Raw genomic sequence first — 20807 nt, 5'->3', positions numbered from 1 at the left:
GTGTAACCCGCAGAGAGAAAAGTAGGGTTCAAGGACCTACAGGAGCCCTTGAGAATGTTCCAGGCGGTCAAGTTAAACTAGAGGCTTGCAATGATGTGCCTTGCTAGAGGCACAATGATGTCAAGACATCATTGCATGGGAGACAGGGACCACCAGGCAGTACCCCACCATTCATAAAAATTATACTGTAATTTAACCTACAATGAAGTTACTACTGAGATGAATGCACGGAGTAACTTTAAGGTTTTGTTGTCAAACTACAACAGAGACAGGCAAATATCTTACAGGCAAGAATTTCAAGGACAAAATGCTTTATATAGTTCAGTATGCACTATGTGTAAAAGCTGTGGACTCTTCTCATATAATTTCAACATTAAATTTACTACAAGGTAGGCCAATTTAGGAATATGTCGCCTGTATGAATGTTTTGATAAACATGTTTAAAAGAATATCTCACCCACAAAATGATCATTTGTCTATCAATCAGTCAAACCGGGTTTCCTTTTATTCATATGAAAAATGTATTTTTTTCTAGCATGCCCCCACAGACATTGGCAAACTGACTGATTAGAGGCAATGTTTAACAGTAAAACTATATTAAAACATCCGTTTACAAAGTCTCACATAACGCTTGCAAAATAATCCAATCCTCTTTTAATTTTAATATAGTTTGCCATTTTTGTTGAGCCATGTGAGAAAAACAAAGTTTTCTTCACGTAATGAAGGTAACACAGTGTGACTGGTAAATATATAAAATGGTCATTCTGTGGGTGAAGTATTTCTTTAACATTTCCCACTTACAATGAGGACTGTACAGTAATTTTGTCATTATATTTAAGGTGCAATCAAGAGTCCACCGCTTACAGTATAATCAAATGAAATCTCAAAGTTTTGGATCCTTATCAAATCAAGCCATGTGAATTTATTTTAGAAGTTCAAGTTGCTATATTATTTTGACATATCAAATTTATCAAGTGATACAAAAGCCTAAAAAGACACAAAACACAGCTGTGTTAAAATCCATGATGAAACACTATGTATACAAGTCTCTCCTGAGTGCAAATAGTTGCAGTGTCATACAACATTTAAGAGCAAATCTTTACGTAAAAGTGACAACAAAACATGCAAAAAAACGGTACCCGCACTGTCTTATATTGAAATTTTGCATGTTTATATGAAAAATAAATGCAACAAAGAATAATTTAGTGACAGAGAAAGCCTGGTAAAGCATAAGTAAGCATTCTCCTTAGAGCCAGTTACTGTTTCTAAATGTTTCTATCCATCATGAATAACTGTTTAACTCTACAAATTATGTTAAAGCTCTTTTAACAGCAAATTACCATTAGCTTTTTTGTTTTCTTTGTAATTGAAAAAATACCCCATAAAAATATGCAGATTTTGCCCACATTTAGAAAGCAGAGTGGGAAGTATGTACATATAACTTTGTTATCAACATGGATGGCAACACTAAAGAAGTCCCTTTAGTGTTTGCTGCCTGTGCTGCCAGGTTGGTGACATCTGAGTGTACAAAAAATACCCACAACCCATTTGTTGTTACCAGAAAAAGTTTTTTCTATATCAGCAGTTAAATTTTTACAGTAAATAATACCTGATGTGAGCACATCATACGAGTTACCATCGTATAAATGCACATCACACCCAGTGTAAGCTGCCTGCGGACGACACACCTGGAGGAAGAGTGTGCACTATCTTTGTCACGACCCGATTTCTAACAGCACTGTGAGTTTCTTTAGTTGAGATTTCATCTTCTGTGCTCTTATCTGAAGCGGCAGAGCTTCTGCTCTCTCCTGCTTCCTGTGACTTCCAGGACGACAGGGACTGCAGGGAAGAGTGGAGCTCGTCTCGTGCAGTCATGACACTCTGAAGGACGGGAAGCTGCAGGGACAGCAGTGCTCCCTCCTTTGACAGACCAATGATCAGCTCATCGACAGCCTTTGCAGAGGAAGAGATCAGCTCTCTGCTGCTGCTGAGGTTGGAGTCTCTGTCTTGTCCTGGGTTAAGAATGACAGTCAGATCAGGTAAGTTACACCTACAACCACGATAATCTAGTTCACTGTGACTGAGGGTGGTTTAATTCATGCTGCATTTGTCTGTCGGCCGCTCTGACAGTAAACCAACCCTGAAAACTCTTTTACTTCAGTACACAAGTATAATAACAATAATACATGAAAAAAAGCAACAAAACTATAATTCAAGACATATCAAGACAAATGCAAATCAAGACAGAAAAAAAGAGAGAAATGACTGGTTGCTCTGTAGACCACAATCAAACGCAGGTCACAAACTTGTATCGGATGCTCATGGAAAATGGGAACAGACAGGATCAAACGGGAGGGAAATCCAGGCACTCCAAAAATATGAAAAATGAGGAAGGAATTACATAAAATGGCCTTTATTATAGTGGCTAAATCATTAAAAAGTCAACATGTTTTGAACACTATGGGTCTTCGTCAGGGCTTCAGAAAGGATACAGAATTTCATGCCATTATATATAAGGGAATATGCTCTGATTAGCTGAAACAAGGGGAAAGCTCAACATCCAATAAATCCACACCTGTCACAGCATAAAAGTTCATTATATTCACTGATACACAAACTGAATGAAAATAATCAGTTGTTGTTAACACTAAAGTAACAAAGTAATATAATAGTGAAGCTTTATTATTTAGTTTTTCCTGAAATTGCCTCTTTGTTGCATGATACCGTAACTGGACATTTAGAAAACCATTTAATAATTAAAATAGTGAAGGACAAATATTGCGAAGGGATACATACTGTTGCTGTGCTATGTAGGTTACACTAGATTATATTTTAGCTAAACATCCAGACTGTGTGTGTGTGTCATAAGCGTCACCTAGCAGGGCGGTAGACAGACAGGACTGCAGTTGTCTGATGGCCTGGTTCAGCTGGAACAGCTTGGTCGCTGCAGTCCTCAGTCTCTGCAACTGGGAAGCTAAGGCCTCCTCCTCCCCCTCCTCTGGGTCAGTCTCTCTCTCCTGTTTGAAAACATGAACACACCCAAAACATGACTACAAGACAGAGCAAATAAACAGGACTAAATGTAATGCAACCAACAATTACATCATACAGGAGCACACCACTGGACAATACACAAGTCATTAGAAAATACCCATTTGATAATGACAGGTCTCAACTCAACCAATCAACTTAACCTAATTAGGGATGATAGTTCCATAAATCGATGAAAAAGCAACTTTTATTCTTTTATACCACCAGTTGCCTTTTTCTGATGAGCTGCAAGCTATATAGTAATTCACAGATGCGTTTACAGCACTGACCATGCACATACACAGTCCTGTGTTGAATGTCTTTCTCAAAACAACACTATGAAATAGCTGCCTCAGGCTATAACTCAGGTTTATTTGACTGCAATGACATTGTGGGCGGCAAAATGCCCCTGCGCTTACATGTGCGTGATTGGTTATAACAAAAAAACTGCTACTTTGTGTGGCTAAGATAACGGCAAACAAGCCTGTTAGCTGTGACTGATGCCACTTCATTCAACACATTCATTACCTGAACGATCGCCGTGGGGCGACTGCAGAGAGATAAGCCTAAAGAGCATTGAGCTTTACAGGAGCAATAAAGGCTGAGTGGCATCTTTAACGGGCTGCTGTGTGTGGGGGGGTATTAATCTGTAACATTCAAGCCTGTGTCAGGGTGGAAGATTGTTTTAAACATTTGCACGTCCAAGAAAGCTTTGCTGATCATGTTTTATGTCTTTTAACCATAGTTTACTTCCAAAATACTGTAGTTTTTGGAATGAAGCTGCAGACAGCTGATAGCCAATGCCTTAATCGACTTCTTAATTTTTATGCCAACATTCGGAATTTTTTAAATATCGATTTTTTTCTTGGTAAACTAGAATATGAAACATCATGAAACTGTAAAGTAAAATAAACTATTTCAGGTGAGTTGTAGTTAAATTGATTGTTGCAATCCTTGTTTAGAATCCAGAAATCCCACACATTTTCATGGACAAAATTTCAAAACTTTTCCATGACTTTTTTAAGGACCCATGATATTTTCTTTGAAAAAGTCTTGCCCCACTCGCCTGCTGTTTTTCAAACTTTTCAGATTCAAGCATAATTTCATCTGGCTGGCGTACATGAAGGGAGACACTGAAAACAGGGAGAAAGTGAACATACACGATGGCAAACTAAAATTTCACACCACAGCACACATTGAAGCTATATTATGTCAACAGCTACTAACAACAAACTCCCATGACTTTTCCAAAATTTTCAATGATTTTTACTATTTCCATGCCACTGAGGAAATTCCATGACTTTTTAAGATTTCCCATGACCCTGAGAATCATGTGTGCGACAGGAAATAATGGGAGGGAAGCACTGAGGAGTTACTAATGACATTTCTAGAGGGCCAACATAATTAACACCCATGTGACCATTATGGTTCCTATGATTAGAAGCCTATTTACAATGTTAACATAACTACTAGCATGGAGTTGGTTGTGCTGTTGAAACTCACCGTGATATAACAATACATGTAGTTCTGCAGAACACGAGCCAAGTCAAGGGTCTTGGATTTTAGACTCTGCAAGAGCTGGAAGCAGAGATGGATAATCATTGTCACCTCTTTTTTAGGTATGATGACCTGTACCTTTACAGAAAGTAAATTATCGACACAGAATCTTATTCTATGACCATGATGATTAGTGACAGAATGATTTTTAAAAAAATAAAATAAATAAGAGAGGACCCTGTAACAAATGACACAGTCAGGTTATGATCTCTTACTGGGCTCCGAGGGTAGGCCAGCTGAGCATCTCTCAGCATCTCTCTGGTGACGGTGAGGCTCTCCTCTAAAAGAGAGCTGACACCTTTATTGGTCCCCCTCAGCAGACACAGGACAACTGATTGCTGAAAAGATGTAATATGTAATAACAAATCACATTATTATCATCATATTTTTTATAACTCTTCTCTGGTCAGTCACAAAAGTTACAAAATACAATAAACACAACAAACAGGATATCCCTGATGGTTTAGATCAGAGTATTAGAAGTATGTTTTGGCCAATATTTAATGTTTGAAGCCGATACTGATGCTTATATTTAAGAGTTTAGTATTTCCTTTGAAAATAACACAAACCAATTTTAATACAGATCTCTATATTAGTTTTTTTTTTTTTTTTAAAGAACGGTGGTGAACAAGACAATATTTAAGCAGTACATTTGCTAGTGTAAAATTACAACTTGTTGGTGTCTTCATAACAGGGTTTGTTGATCAGAGAGAACCGTTTCTAAATGACCTCAAACCTAGTTTGGCTCTTCTAAACTTCCATGTCATGTTACTTATTGACCCACACATATACAAATGTAATTTTTTCTGCAAAAGTGTAATATTGGACAATATATTGGGTCTGGCCAATCGGTTATACTTTAAGTCCTTTTGCCCAAGTTTTTGACATCTTTGGTTCTTACTAAGATCCTTTGAAAACTGGACTTTCTATTGGTGAGTTTCTAGCAGTCTTTCTTTGCTATCATTGTATACAAATATGTAGAGATATGCTAAACACTCATAATAAAATACTTAATAAAATAAATCTTATAATGTCGTTCACAGTCCCTTTGCACTAAATGCCGTGCACCCTTAAAAGACTGTGATAATTCTAAATCTTTCCTTATTACATGTTTACACAACATAATGAAATAACGCTGCATTTGCACATTAACAAATCAAGCAAGCCATATCCTTTTTCGGCTCAGTCATTCCCCAGCCCACACAGCTAATATTCCATTCTCAGGTATTGTGGAGTGGGGGCTTGATTACAGCGGACCCCAGAGCTCTGAAAGAGATAGTAGCTGCTCCTGTATTAATGGTGGTGTTACCTTGCCTGTGGCCTGGGTGCCCCGCCCCATAACATTCAGTGGCGTGCCCGTCACTGCCGCCAGGTGGCTAAGTGCAAACAATGCTGCATCCAGGCACTGACTGCTCTTCCTCCGTGCATCTGTCACCATCGATGTGATCTCAGATTCACAACCCTGAATGAGAAAGTTTTCCATTTTTTAGTCAGCATAAAGTCAGCCCAAACAAACAGGTTGAATTAAAATTGATTTAACAGTAAATCAATGCAAGCAAACCAACAAAATTGTCGACACAGTCTGAGGGATCAGTAAATAAATGAAAATGCTGGTGAATGTGAAAAATCAGAAATGAGAGGAAAACTGTGCTTGTTTAGGTGCTGGGGCTGGTAAGGAATTTAGATTTATTTTTCATATATTCATGTTCTGTTTGGGGCTCAAGGTTGAGAATTCCCTCTGCTTTGCCATTTCCATAGACAGCTCAAACAGCTCAGAGCTAAGACACGTCAATTAATGCTATGCATTTTGATTAGCCAGCACCCACTGTCCAACTACACTCAACTGAAAATAATTTTTCAGCTCAGATTTTGTACTACGACTGCAACGGCCAGAAAAAGCACACTATAGTGTTGCAGACTGCATTTAATATAGGGTTTTATGTTTCTATGGTCACCTGAATAAGCAGCTGGAAGAATCCTCCCATCTTCTTGACTTGGCTCTTGAGTTCTTCGGCAATAGTGTAGAGCCGGCCGGAGCAGGGTTTCGCAATGGCCAACAACTGCATGGTTGCAAACACTGCACTCTCTATGGCTGTGGTGGCCTTGATCAGTTGTGTCTTGGCCACCAAGCTGCACGCAAACACTGCAGGAGAAAAAGGCATAATAACGGAAACATAAGCAGTAAGCCAGAAAAAGAAAGAAGGGGATCCTGAGTTTTCTGACAATAGTCTGAAAATGAGTTGGACATTTTCTTTTTAGAAATGTCAGTAAAATAGAGGAATTAAAGCAAACCCTTATTTTTTTCTTCTGGTGTTGGTTTGTCAGACATTGACATAGAAAGATGCAAAGTGAAGTTGTTACCTTAACTATAGTTAGCCATCACCTTTGACTACTAATGAATTAAATATTGAAACAACAGCATCTGCTTGGTTATTATTTTGTTTAATTAATTGTCATCCTAATCAGCTCGTTTTTCTCGTCACTCACAATAGGTTGGATTTTAGGTTGTAGCTCACCGTTCTCCTGGCTGTCATCACCCAGGCTGTCGTATTGGTCAGCTATGGTTTGGACTGCCATGTACATCAAGTTAAGATCAGAGGCCAACCTGTCTGCCATGCTTTCTTCTGTCCCACTACAACCACGTAGACGGGCCACGGATTGGCCAGACAGCTCCTTGCAGATGCCAAGCATGGCCAAGTCTGTGCTGCTGGAATGGGTGGAGGTCAGTTTGGCCCCACCCATTAACCCTGAGTCAGACACAGTAAGGAGATGGGGTGTACAGACATGACCTCACCAGACCTCATTCTTACAACACTGTGTTACAGTAATCATTTGTTTATTGCAAAATAAAGTGTAGCTTCTGGTCCTTATTTCACAGTAATCACCCTAAATTACTGCATTGTCTCCTCAACCTTCACATTAATGGAGAAGCATTTTAGACATCAAAGATTTTGTGCAAAATTAAAACAAAAAAAACCCCTGCCCTACAATTGTTTTCCCCCAAAAATATTTGCCATCACAATTTCCCCACTACTAGAAGGCTCCAAATACTTGAAAAAAAAACTGAAACTATCATTCAGTCATTTTGATCATTGCCTCACCAGCAGACTGCGAGGAGCTGTTGTGGAGGCTCTGAATTGGATGGACCCGGATCTCGTAAAGACGTCCTGAGATTCTCCTGCTTTTCAAGAAGCTTCTGCTCCTGATGTCGAACAAACCAGAAGCAAAACACTGTTAAGTACCCTGCTGGCATTTTGTATTTACATTCATAGTTATTAGGCAAGATGATGCTGTCATTCAGAATGACTAGGTGCCCCGGTGTAATTAGAATTAATCTGGAATTTTCTTTAAAAACGGTTTCTTTCAGCATCGAGTGCGGAAACCATTGTACTTACTGCAGCTTGAGGTTTCTCTGTACGTTTGCTGTGCCAATACTTTTCTAAATGAACCGATGTGAAAGTCTGCTACTCTCTGTATTGCCTGTAATGTTTTTCATATGTGTGGCTTTTGGATCAGAGTGCCATAATTCTTTTTTGCTGACATTATGAGGGGATTGGAGACAGACTACATTTATTAATGTGGGCTGCACTTCTCAAACTATCTCTGGACATGGTTAAGACATGGATTTGGTGTTATTCTGCAAGGATGCATGCTTAACTCGGGGGGTTAAATGAGTTCAGTGGTAGAATATATACTCATTCTTATGAACAACCTAGAGGAGGTAAGGCCAGTAAACAGCTATGACTGTGGGCAGGCATGGATTTAATGGAGTCAGGGAGAGAATGGGTGAAGGAACCACAGAGCCTGTGCCATGTGTCATTTGGCTGGCTCTGCTGGTAGTCCAGGCACCACCAGGAGCGCCATAAGCATGGTTAACAAGAAAAACAACAATGTTAGGGGAAAATATTGGGGGTTCTGCGTGTACTAGGTGCTTTGTAAGTGTGTGTGTGTGTGTGTATATCTTTGGCTTGTGGTTTGTAGAGAGAAAAACACAGGGACCCTCAGTGCCCTTTCCTTTTCTAAACCCTACAGCCTGGCCTTCATGGAAATGAAATTAATAAACAGAGGAAAAATAATAAAGAAAGAAATATTTTGTGGGCAGCGACTTCACATCATCTTTTCATGCGAGAAAGAAGGACGTGTTGAACGTCAAAAATATGTGCCAGGCTGTAAATCACATTGCTGGAAACTAGGATGACTTTGTGAAAATAAGCAAAATCTTCCAAAAATGATTTTCCGTGTTCCATCCACATACAGTTCAACTTTCCGTATATAGTACATCCATTTTCTGACACATTGTTCACATTAAAAGAGTACAAAAGGCTCTGAGTTCAGTTGAGAAGGAGGGCTGTGGGTTTAGGACCCACACGCTGTAATGTGTAAGTAAGTATTGTCTGTCTAAATCCCAGCACTGTAAACAACAGTAAGGTGGACACAAAACACTACACCTGTACTTCCCTGAACACTTGCTTACACACACTTCAAATAATTGTACAGAAATACCAACTAAGCCCCCAAAATCTAAAGTAAATGCACAGGTAAGGTGTTGGGAAGATTGGCTGATAGATAGGAGGAGAGAGGAAAAGCTGGATAATTACCTCCGGCGTGAAGAGGAGGATGTGGAGGCAGAAGAGGCCGATATATCTTGCTCCCACTCATCATCAGGGTCATAAAACACGTCGTCATCTTTAGAGGTGGAATCCCCCTGCGGAGAGTAAACTATTGCTGACATGCCCAGTCTCATTTACTCAACTTAATGAGAAAAGCACAGCAAAGTGAGGCAGCATCCATCTGTCAGGAATAAAACAACCCATTCTGGACTGTAAATAAGGTCAAACGCCTGGGAAATTGGCAGTTTCACTTGAGCTGATGTCACACACTGAGTATGCAGAATGAGGAACAGACAGGCCGGCTGGTTGTATATGCTTCACTCAACAGGCATCATACTTTAGCTTATCAGAGCACTGATAAAATTAAATAAGTGGGTATGCACACAAGCCTTGTACGAATTTTAAAGCATTTCGCTGGTAGTCGTTTATAAGCTTGTTATGTCTATTACGTCCATTAGCTTTCTGATTCTATACACAGTGCCCCAAAATACTGTCCAATAAAATTCCATAAATACTGTCTATGCAGCTAGAAATTCTCAGCATCCCTTATTTTAAATAAAGATGTTCACCTTCATTGGCAATTTGGAGTTTTAGCTCTGTTTTAGTATCAGTTTGATTTGAGAACATTTTTAATTAGTCAAGGGTCAGATATATTCTTTGCTTTCATTCACTCAAAAAAAGTAATGACTTGAAAGGCTGAAGTGGTTTCTGGCGGACCTGATCGAGTTCCCTCATGGCAGCAATGTTGTTTTGGAACTTGTCCAGGCTCCAGAAAGTAGAGATGCCCAGCTTTGTGTTTTGAACCCGCACCTGTAGCAGACCGCCCTGCTTCACGTTCTCATCTTCAGAGCTTTCGTGTCTACAACAGAGGAAGAGTCAGAGTTATTTTTTTGGCTTAATAAGGATGATACTTGCTCCTGTGACACCTCTATAGGTTTACAGATTTTTCATGGGGTTGTAATGCATCTAATAAATCACATCATATAAAAACTGTGTCCCAATCATGTGTTTTCATACCTGCTGAAGACTGTGTTTTTCTTCAGTTTAGCACTGATCTTATTTGCTTCCTCAATCATCAGGGACAACTTCATGGCATCCCACTGTGGAGACACTGAAATACAGACATGACACACATTAACTCCGTACAACAAACGTCCCTGAGTCAAGGAGCGTCTGTCTTAGGTAGACTTTATTTCAGCCTGATGTGGTAGCAGTGGACTCAAGGGATTCATCCTATAACAACAGTTTCAAGATTGTTTGATAAGTTACCCATATTGTATAGTGGTAGTGCTGAAGACACACCACCTATATAAGAGTTGTCCCAAAAAATATTCAGTGGAATTGCCTCCTCCTCTGCTCCTTTTAAATTGATGTTAAGTGTTTATACATGTCCTGGCAAACTCTCTCTACTCTAATGTTTCTGGTAAGAACAAACCCACCCATCTGGAACTCCACTTGTATGGTGTGAACTGTCATTGTGGTTCCTTGCTCCAATAAGTGCTCAGAAGTGAGTTAAAAGCTCTCACCATTTCGGGGAGTGCGATTTTCCCTTAGGGCTCTTTTCTTCTGCATCTCCTCAAGCTCTTTGCTGATCTTCCTCTTCTCTGCCTCCAGGGCGTCAACAATCTTCGCTTGACACACACGGTGTTCCTCCATTGCCTGGGGTGAATCATGGTAAATGTACACAATATTAAAAACCACCAGGCCAAGACATTATGCCTAAAGCCAAGATTCACCACACCTCAAAACACATCCCAAATGGCCCATCAGTTAAACATGACACTTCTAAAGCTCATTTTAGATCATCAGAGATGATGAGAATGAGCAAATGAAGGAGTCCTTTACGGTTATAGGAATAATCAGTATTTCCAACTTGTGGGTTACAACATAACTTTGTCTTTAAATGCTCTTGTATATATACTTTTTATTTTTTTACTTCTGCTCTTACTAGTTTTACATACCTCTTATTTTATGCATTCTTATTTTTTTATTTTATTTTCACTTCCAATTTATCTGTCCTTATTTTTATCTGTGTGCTGCTGCAAAATTCAGATTTCCCCTCTGGGGATCAATTAAGGCTTATCTTATCTTGGATTGACTTCTGAGGATCAAGAGAGGAAAAAAAACGCAGAAAGGCTGATATGAGATCAGTTTAAAATGTCATACTTCTAAAGATCCTGCAGCTCTACCACCCACTACTCCGCACCACTGACTGTAGTAGATCAAGATGTCTAGACTCTAAATGTACACACTGTCTCTTCCAGGAGAAAAAAAGAGATTAGCTCACTCGTGTGAAGGCAATAAATAAGATCAGTAACACAGCTCATATTCAAATATTTTGAAAAGGGTAATCGACATTGACAGCAGGATAAAGCAGTGTAGACATATTTGTGCGCGGGGGTGTAACTGTCCATTTTTTCCGACAGAACATGTTTAGCACAGAAAAATACTTTCCAGGGACTTACAACAGTGAACGTCATTACAGTCAGAAGTAAATTTCAGAGTTCTGACCTGGGCCTCCATGTGCAGGCGGATGCGTTTCTTGTGGGTGTCCACCTCCTGCTCCAGCTCCTGCTTGGCCATTTTAAGCTCTGCCATCTGGCTGGCCACCCTCTGCTGATCCAACTCCTGCTGACGCTTCCACTCAGTCTCCTCATTCTGCATCAATTATATTTGGTATTACTTAGCATTGGTAGCACAAATCAACAGGGTGCAAGTTAAAGACTATACATGACAAGGACTATTTGATGGTGCTGCAATACTGCAATATATTACACAAGGTTTAAGAAAATATGCTCATTTTGTCAGTTTGGTATCATCTTCATGCAAACTAAATTCCAATAACTGTAACAGCAGTACAGCTAAAAAATTGTAGAATATCAACAGATCAGCAATACAATACAAATGGAAGGTAGAATGTTTCAGGTGCTCATTACAAAACAAGATGCAAAGTTTTGCCTACCAGCTCTCGCTCAAGGGCTCGGATCTTTTCTTCATAAAGCGTTTTCTGGTCAGATAGCTCTTTCTGGGCAACCTCTTTTGCCATCTGGATTCCCTGCATCATCTCTTCTTTTGCTTTCAAATGGGCTTCTTCAATTTCTGCTTCCAGCCTGGCACACACAAAGATGGCTTAAAAGGAGTTCTGGTTTTCACTATTAGTCTGTGCAAACAGATGTTGTCTCTTAAAAAACATTTTAAAAAGACTGTGATTATTTTATCTTCTGGTCTTTGGCACTCACTGAGCTCTTTGAGCCGCAAGTAGCTCGTTTTTGGCAAATTCAAAGTCTTTGTGGCCATCGCCTGCACCTGTCCAACATGACACCCGCTTCCCAGACTGCACCTCTGCTGGGTGGTTGAAGCGGAAGTAGTGGTCTCCACCAAGAATCACCCTGTCGCCCTGGAAACCATGAGCGTAGAGATGAAAATAGATAAATTCATAATAAAACATTTAATGGGTGAGTTTATTATAGAGCAAATTACAAATAAGCACAAAGAAATCACTGCACAAATCTTACTATAAGTTACTCCACAGAACAATGTTAAACTTCACTACTTACATGGTGCAGGACAGTGGATTCAGATATGAGATTTCCATTAACAAATGTCTTGGCGTTGTCCATGGGAGTGATGCTGACAGTGCCCTGGATGTTGGTTATGACACTAAAAAAAAACAAAAAGAAGAAAAGGCATGTATATATTTTTCATGTTGGATGCCTGCTGTAGCTAAAAAGAGAAAATAGGTAATAGCTCCATTATAAAGATGGCTAAAATTAGTAAATAAAATGTAACTATATTAGGAAATAAACAAGTGATGCACTTCTGTTGAATAAGCACACATGCAAGACTGCAAAAAGACCAGCTTATATTTACTATGTATATTAAATGCAATCGCTCCTGCCACTAGCATTTTCAAACCCCTCCAGCACTTTTTCTTTACCAGTGTTGGTCAGCGATGAGGGCTCCTGTCAGCTGGATGTCATGCCTGGACTCAGGCTTGAGCTTGCCCACTGTGGTCCGACCCTCCTTGATCATGTAGAGAAGCATCTCTGACAGCTGAGGATCCTCATTCAGGTTAACCAGGTTGGGAAGACGATTGTCCACCTTGAATGTGACACCGGCTTTCTGAAAACAGAATACATTTCCAGACACTTTTTCACACATTGTTATTAGTATGTGGACTCAAGAAAATTTATTACAGCTTGTACAAGGATTTTGTACTTTGACATGTTATGGTCAGCATGGCGAAAATATTATTAACCTGTTGGACAAGGCCAATGAAAGCCTTTACACAGGTAAATCAAAAGTGCTGTGTTTACTGTAGGATGGTAAAAAAAAAAAGAAAATAAATGTTGACAAAGGCTAGAAAAGTGACCTGCAACTCTTTGGTCTCCTCACGTTTTCGGATTTCAGCTTGCTCCAGTTTCTCTCTCCATGCCCTGGCAGAAAATAAGATAAATATAACAAAAAATGTATCAGTTCAGATCAGATTCTACTCTCAGATGTCTCCTTTACTCAATCTCTTATAAACCTGCTCACTGACTAAATTTTCCGAAAAGAAAAACATCAACCTTGAAACATACTTCGTGAGTATTTGTACTCCCTTTTTTTAAGTAAAGTATTTTAATGTAATACTTAAAATCTAATATTTGTATGTTAGCATCATTCCATTGTTTACAGTTTCAATGGAAAACAAATCAAATTCTGCAACAGTGTGTGCAAGATGAGAAAAATCAAACCAACGTGTACGTATGACAACAGAACAAATACATGCAAATATACACAAATATCTGAACACACAATAAAAAACTGCGAAGTCAATTTGCTTCAAGGGTTCATCAAACTGCGGAAACCTCAGACAGCTTTCACTTTGACCTCCTTAAAAGGAGACTGATAATATCTGGGTCTGTTGCTGAGGATGAATGAAATAATAAAGGTAGAATTATTGCAGCTATGCTGACCGGTTGGCCTCGACCATTTCTTTCTCTTGCTGGCAGAGTCTGTTCCTCAGGCCGGCAATCTCCTGTTGGAACAGCCTGACCCTCTCTGGTTCAATACCCTGGGAGCTCATCTGGGCCGCACGCAGCTTCTCCACCTCTGCCTTCAACTCTGAAAACACACAAAGTTTTGTACAAATTACTTTGTCAAGCTAAAATAAATGAACACCAGTCAAATTCCAGGAAGTTATATAAAAGTCTGTAGTGTTTGAAGACGTGACTTTAATAGACCAAACAGAACTAGATTTCGTCAGTGAGCAGCCAAACAATGTCCCTTATTACATTGACCTGATTTGTAATGTTTGAGTCACATTAACTTTGAGTATCACACACTGACAGGTGATCTGAGAGAAATCCACAGCAAGAGCTCCCCTTAGTGCTAAAAATGTCAAACAGCAGCACAATCATCTCATGAAAAATAATACTTGCATGACAGTTAGCCGCCATGTGCGGCTGACAGTGCATAAATATGGCCTGGAGGCAAGGTTAGGGCCAGGCCTTAATTGAACCGGGTAGTGCATAAGCTAGTGATGGATTGATGGGCAGACAGAGAGTGTGTGTTAGAGGAGGAGAGCGATGGAGATCAAGAGCAAGACACAAATAGAAAGACAGACATTCACGTATAAAGAAAGAGAAAGCATGCATACAGAGACGGCGAGACAGAAACAAAGAGAGGCAGAAGAAGAAAGAGCTAATGGACAGACAGATGATATGTTGCTTTAAAGCAGAATTTTACTCTCTGAGGTTCCTCCAGTGTGCAAATACTGTTCACACCTGTAATGTCAGGACGATTCTAACAACACTGCTCAATATAGCAAGGCGATTGTTGAATGAATAAATGAATGAATATGAATGAGGACATACGGGTGCTGCATGTACAGTGAAGTTCACATATATACAGATGAAACAGAATAACAATAATTACTACTACATTTAAGTTTAGATAAATAACTGTTTTATAAATCATATTGCAGTTACACAAAGTGATATAAAATAGACCAAAGCTCAAAAAAGTCCAGCAGAGATTTCTGAATGTGGATATTTCAAGTGTCTGACCTCTGATGAGCTTGGCGCTGGTGTCCTCATTGACCTTTGCCACATTAATGATGGTGCGGGCCTGCTGGGCATAGCGCAGAGTGCTCAGGCTCTCCTCCACATTGCTGCCAGCTGGGCTCAGTGTGGCGATCATGGCCGTCTTGGAATTACCACCGAGGCTCTCCTTCAACAGCCTGGGTAGGAGAAAAATGGGATTAGGTCAGGATCATCCTTCAAAATTGGAAATGAGAGCTTCTTTACTGCTGTAGTTGGAGGAAATATAAAAGGTACTTTGGTGAGATTGTTTTTTCAGTTCTATAAATTCTAAATGCACCCCATTTATAATTAATAAAATGCATATAATGTATTTTAATTTGCATTTTCTTGAATTTTCATTGTTCATTTAAGTCTGCCTTAGACATATCACACAAAACTTTGGTATACGACAAAAAAACCTGTAGGCTGGTTTGGTTTTTGTTTCTTATATATAAAAAATAATAAAGACAGCTTACAAAACCATTGTATTCCACAACAGCTAAATATGAACAAGCATTCAGATCTCTCACCATGTCAGGATGGACTCTCTGTACGGTATGAAGACCTTCTTTCTGCTCAGTGCCTGCTCTGACAGGGCAGAGATGACCTTTCCGAGGGTAAGCAGGGATTTGTTGATGCTAGCACCCTCCTGTTATTAAAAAGCAAAGAGTATCCTGAGACAGATAAATTGCGGAATTGCAAATAAATGTGCCTGAACAAAACTAAACCTTTCCAACAGCTCAGTCTAAGAATCAGTTGAAGACACACCTAATGATAAAATAACTAATGATAAACATTTTCAAGTTTGGGTTTTTTGTTTGAAAGTGTCACATTAATGAAAAAAAACATCATAAATTGCAGGACCCAAAATGAAGTTGTGAAATGATATAACAAACATCTTTTGATTATATAGCAGTTGCTAAAAGTATCTAAGCAAAAGGAGAAAAAACAAGTATGTTCAATTAACAACGATGTGGAATGGAGAAAAGCTCATTCTCACGATTAAGCAGCAATAACTTCGAATAGCATGCCGCGTGCGTCTGTGTGTGTGTATGTGCACGTGTGTGTGTACCCTGAGTCGGTCTCCACTTGTCTGGGCTGAGTTACAGCGTTCGCTGCCTGCCAGGTCCACCAGGTTGATCCTGCTGGTAATACTGTGGTCATGTTCCTCACCCTCCACAAACTCAGTCTGTAAACAAGCACACCGACAAACTCATTATGGGATGTGTGACACTGAGCTTAAACACAACAGCCTGAGTTAGTTAGTGTTTTGCTGCAGCGTGAACTTATTCATACACTCATTATTACAAAACTGGAAAAATAAATGCAGTGCCATATATTATGGTATTTTTTTTTTTTTATCATAACCTTACAGAATTTATTAAGCAAAATTCATTTTGTGCGATGTGTGACTTACAGTGAAGTCGAGAGGACATACCTGAGTCTGCGTCATAACCAGTGTGAAGACTGAGTGAGATCTGGAGCTCTTGTCATTCATTCCTGTGGCTGCTGTGGCTCTCTGCTTGTTGCCCAGCTCCAGCCAGCCCTAAAGAGAAGAAGGACACTGGCATTTATGACTCGCTGTCATAGTGTGGCACCTTTTTTGTGGTTTTCAGCTTTGAATATATATATTTAATACTCAGCACTTCTATCAAAAGGTGCACTTTCAAGGCTTTCTTATTCAGTCAAACACTGATTTCTGTATTTCATTGCAGCCTCTCACTCTACCCGACACTGAACCCTGACTTATTCACTCATTCAAAGTTGTTCTTAGATAAGTTACCCAAATTACAATGCTACTACCATAACTTTGAATTTTCATAGACTTATTCAGACATTTATGTTAGAGAGCATCTGCTAAAGGCTGAGGATCTACAAAGAAAAAATATATTGACAGCAGTGTCACCCTACCTCAATGTCATTGTAGGAGCTCACAATATTCCTGTGAAGAAATAACAAAGTGAGCAATTCTGCAAATCTCACAGTTCAAGAATGTACTGTTGGCCTTGACTGAAGAGTAAAATAGAAAAAGGAATTAAAGATTTCTTACGAGGAGAGGTCGGCAACATAGGGACCATGGACTGGATGCTCCCTCACCCTCAGCTGGAAATACATGAACAAGATTATATCTTAACTGTTTATTGTCAGGTTATTCAGTCCTATCGATGACTATTTAAAAAACTGTATGCATTAAGCATGGTGAGCTAGAGTGCATCTCTTAAAATGTTAGGTAATCAGATTGTAAATGCTAACTTGGCAGAGAATCAAAGTAAAGTCCAAGAACGTTTCGCTCTCCAACAGGCAGGGGAACTGATTTATGTGATGATGTCGCTGCCAATAGTTGCAAACTACTCACAGGCATCCTCCTCTGGTTTGGCTCATCTCGGGTCACAAGCAGGTCATGGATCTTCTCATTGTAAACCTCAAAATAGCTCATCTCTACATGGCATTTGATCTGAAATATAACAACCCAGTTATCAGTTATGTAACCAGGGGAAAAGAAAGATTGTTCATGTAGACATTCAGGTCTTTTAAGTTTTATCTTAGAGTTTTCTGGAGAAAAATTGTAGCCCCAAGACATTTTGTAACAGTTCATTAACTTAAAAGAAAAGAAGACACAAAATATGTTTGGGGCATTGAACCAGAGATAAAGTTTTTACCTCTTTGTTTTCCATGGATGCCAATCTAGAGAAAAGCTCCTGACAGAATCGCGGGATGACTCCTTCCTCTTCTCCAAAGCCCATCATCCTAAACAACAAAGGTTACAAATAAATGAAACTGATCGTTGACTGATAACAATTTAAAATGCATACTCCAAAATCCACACTTTACAGGGTGTGTTTTGTAAAAGAGCAAAACAATTAAGATAGTTGAGGGGAAGAGTTTCAGTGGTTCACTTTAATCAACCAAAAACCCTCACGTGTATGACTTCCCAGAGCCCGTCTGGCCATAAGCAAACAGGCAGGTGTTGAATCCTTCGAAGGCTCTCAGCAGCAGAGGTTTAGCCAGTGTCTCGTACACCGTCTGCTGACTGGCGAAGGTGGGGTCACACTCATCCACCGAGCAGAAGGAGAAGTCATAGGTGAAGGTGTAGCTCTGTTTGGAGTCCGGATGCTGGACAGAAGTCTCCTGACCGTTCATGAAGATGACCTGCAAAGCCTTCTCTGCCTTCTCCCTAAAACAGAGAGGGAACAATTAAAGAAATTATTTCAGAAATTGATTTGTTCTCCACCCGCATTTAGAAAATGTGTATACAACCTGCAACTGAATATTATTTCTATTTATCAATTAATCTTCAAATTGTCATATCAATTATGCATTTGACAAAGAAAAGAAGCAACTGGAAAATGTTTGACTTTTTTCCTTGAAAAAAAATTACTTATTTAACAAAGATACACTGGCCTTGATACTATTTTCACAGCTTAGTATTGTGCACACTGTACAGGTGTGTTTATACACGCCACTTGATGCCTTGTTTCCATTTAAAGAAGAGATGTTTAAGAAATGTTGTGAGATACATTGCTATTTTCTTATAAAGGTGTTTATATTTTTGGGTCTGTGACTGTCAGTTAAGTTGACTGTCTTACTTACATCCAAATGGTTTCATTTCACAAGGTCTGACAAACTGCAGCTTAGTTTATCATATAAATAGGGCAGATGACACCTTCAGAAGGCTCGGACGTTACACATGGAACCCCAGACCCTTACATGTTGACAGACATCATCTATCCTTCCTTTTAGACAAATGCTGCATCACAAACCTGGCATTAAAAGGGCGAACACGGACTGCAACAGTCACTGCACTGTTTTCCATCTTGAATGAATCCTGCTGTTTCAGGGCCTCGCTGTGACGGGACAGGAGATGCTCTGCAGGTTCTGGAGCTGGAGTGGAGGTCCTGGTCTGGGTCACGTCTCCTTTTTGGTTTGAGGTGGATGTCTTTCTCGCGTGCAGCGTGCAGTTCGTCTTGTGCACACCTGCAGACGCCTTGCTGACCCGAGGAGCTGGAACCGGTTTTGTGTATTCTGCTTGCTGTGCTCGGGGTTTGGGCCTCTCTAGACTTGCAGATTTGACCACCACTGTTTTTGGTGAGCCTCTCCCTGCCAGTCTCTCGAATACTTCTCTCTTAGCGGCGATTTTCTCAAACTGGGTCTTTCTGGTAGGGGTTTTAAAGGTTTGGGCCTGGTCTTCTTGCTGCAGTTTTGTGTTAGTAGAAGAGGAGGGCGTTTTGCAGAGCGCAGGCCTCCCCTGGGTCTCCTCAGAAGCAGCAGTTGCTCTTAAACTCATAGACCTGAACAATCCAGGTGTCCTACCGTTTGGTTCACTGAGTATTTTTGGAGTTGGCTGCAGGCCGGTGCCGCTGACCCCACGGTGCCCGTATGCGCTTTTACCCATCGAGGGAGTCCGTGTCCTGCGCTGCAGGGTCAGTCTCTTCTCCGGAGCTGGTGTGCTATTCTGGCTGCTTTCAGCCATTGTTTTCTCCGCTGTTTCAGACCCGGTCTTCCTCCTTGACCTCCTCTGCAGAGTGAGTCGGCCACGGTGAGGAGTGCCCTGACTGCTGCCACTTTTTGATAGCGCAGAGATGACATAAGTCCTGTTTACCTGTCGGCTTTTATCGGATAACCTGCTGTCCTCAGACGCGGAGTCTCCGGATGTTATCTCACTTTTGCTAACCGTTGTGTCCGTCGCTTTTCGCTCTGCCGGGCGATCTCTGCCCGGTGTCCTGGATGCAGCCATTAGATGATCATAATAAGCTGTATGCTTCCTCGCTTGAACACTAAATAACGACATGGCTGAACATAAAAACGTTAAAATGAACTTACCGTCTAGCTAACTAGCGACTACTTCACTCAGTTTGCGATAACTACAAACAATACACGTCATACAAATATGTGAAACGGACGCAAATAAAGTTCAGTGCGTTGTTTTAAAGTGGATAAAAATCCATTTGAATAAGATCCAAGAAATGGTGAGGTAACAGAGCTCCCTCTGTTTGTTATTGTCCCCTCATCTCTTCCGCCTTCGCCCGCCTCAATTTCAAATCCGCCACACCAGAGACAGCTGAATGGCTAGGAAACCATTACGTCACACCGTGTTAAAAACATGTAGTTACCCGAGACTAACGCGAGGTGGCAGCGTAATCATGGCTATAGTGTATGAGCCAGACTGCCCACTATAAACTGCAGCCAGCGGTAAAGTGGAAAGATTTTGTTACTCATGCTTTCCTTTCTAAATTTAGCACACTACCGTTTAAAAAAAGTGACGTAAACTCCATAGTTTAAACAAAAATATTTCAAACTCCATCTGTTGAGGAAGACTGTGAGTGGAAAACGTGTCCCAGAATTATTATTATTATTATTTTTTTTTGGGGGGGGGGGGTCAAGAATGATCTTTAACATTAAATATGTCTCAGGTTAAAATGATGACAGTCACAGACTTATAGGACATGGCATTTTAATGACTGATTTATGTCTTTATTTTGGGCATGTAAAAAACCGACAGCACGTAAAAACATATGAAGAAAAAAAAGACAATAAATGCCATCAA

General features: G+C 40.1%; 1 protein-coding gene across 1 annotated transcript; it reads right to left on the bottom strand.

Moving 5' to 3' along the window:
• Nucleotides 1-917: 917 nt before the first annotated feature.
• kif14 (kinesin family member 14) lies at nucleotides 918-20248 on the bottom strand. Its single transcript, XM_042512041.1, has 29 exons — nucleotides 19024-20248; nucleotides 18183-18437; nucleotides 17923-18010; nucleotides 17619-17717; nucleotides 17313-17365; nucleotides 17174-17204; nucleotides 16701-16808; nucleotides 16335-16451; nucleotides 15793-15911; nucleotides 15248-15420; nucleotides 14156-14303; nucleotides 13570-13633; nucleotides 13135-13319; nucleotides 12755-12857; nucleotides 12437-12594; nucleotides 12160-12307; nucleotides 11709-11855; nucleotides 10724-10856; nucleotides 10215-10308; nucleotides 9915-10056; nucleotides 9186-9292; nucleotides 7689-7789; nucleotides 7104-7334; nucleotides 6543-6730; nucleotides 5897-6049; nucleotides 4803-4925; nucleotides 4534-4608; nucleotides 2876-3017; nucleotides 918-2012 (listed from the first exon to the last, which is right to left on the bottom strand). Exons 1-29 carry the CDS (start codon nucleotides 20049-20051, stop codon nucleotides 1654-1656), a joined length of 4872 nt encoding a protein of 1623 aa, XP_042367975.1. The 5' UTR covers nucleotides 20052-20248; the 3' UTR covers nucleotides 918-1653.
• Nucleotides 20249-20807: the final 559 nt, after the last annotated feature.

This window comes from Plectropomus leopardus, chromosome 3, assembly GCF_008729295.1.
Source record: "Plectropomus leopardus isolate mb chromosome 3, YSFRI_Pleo_2.0, whole genome shotgun sequence".
Classification (NCBI taxonomy): Eukaryota; Metazoa; Chordata; class Actinopteri; order Perciformes; family Serranidae; genus Plectropomus; species Plectropomus leopardus.
The sequence above is the reverse complement of the archived record's forward strand: the minus strand, read 5'-3'. Positions and strand labels throughout refer to the sequence as shown.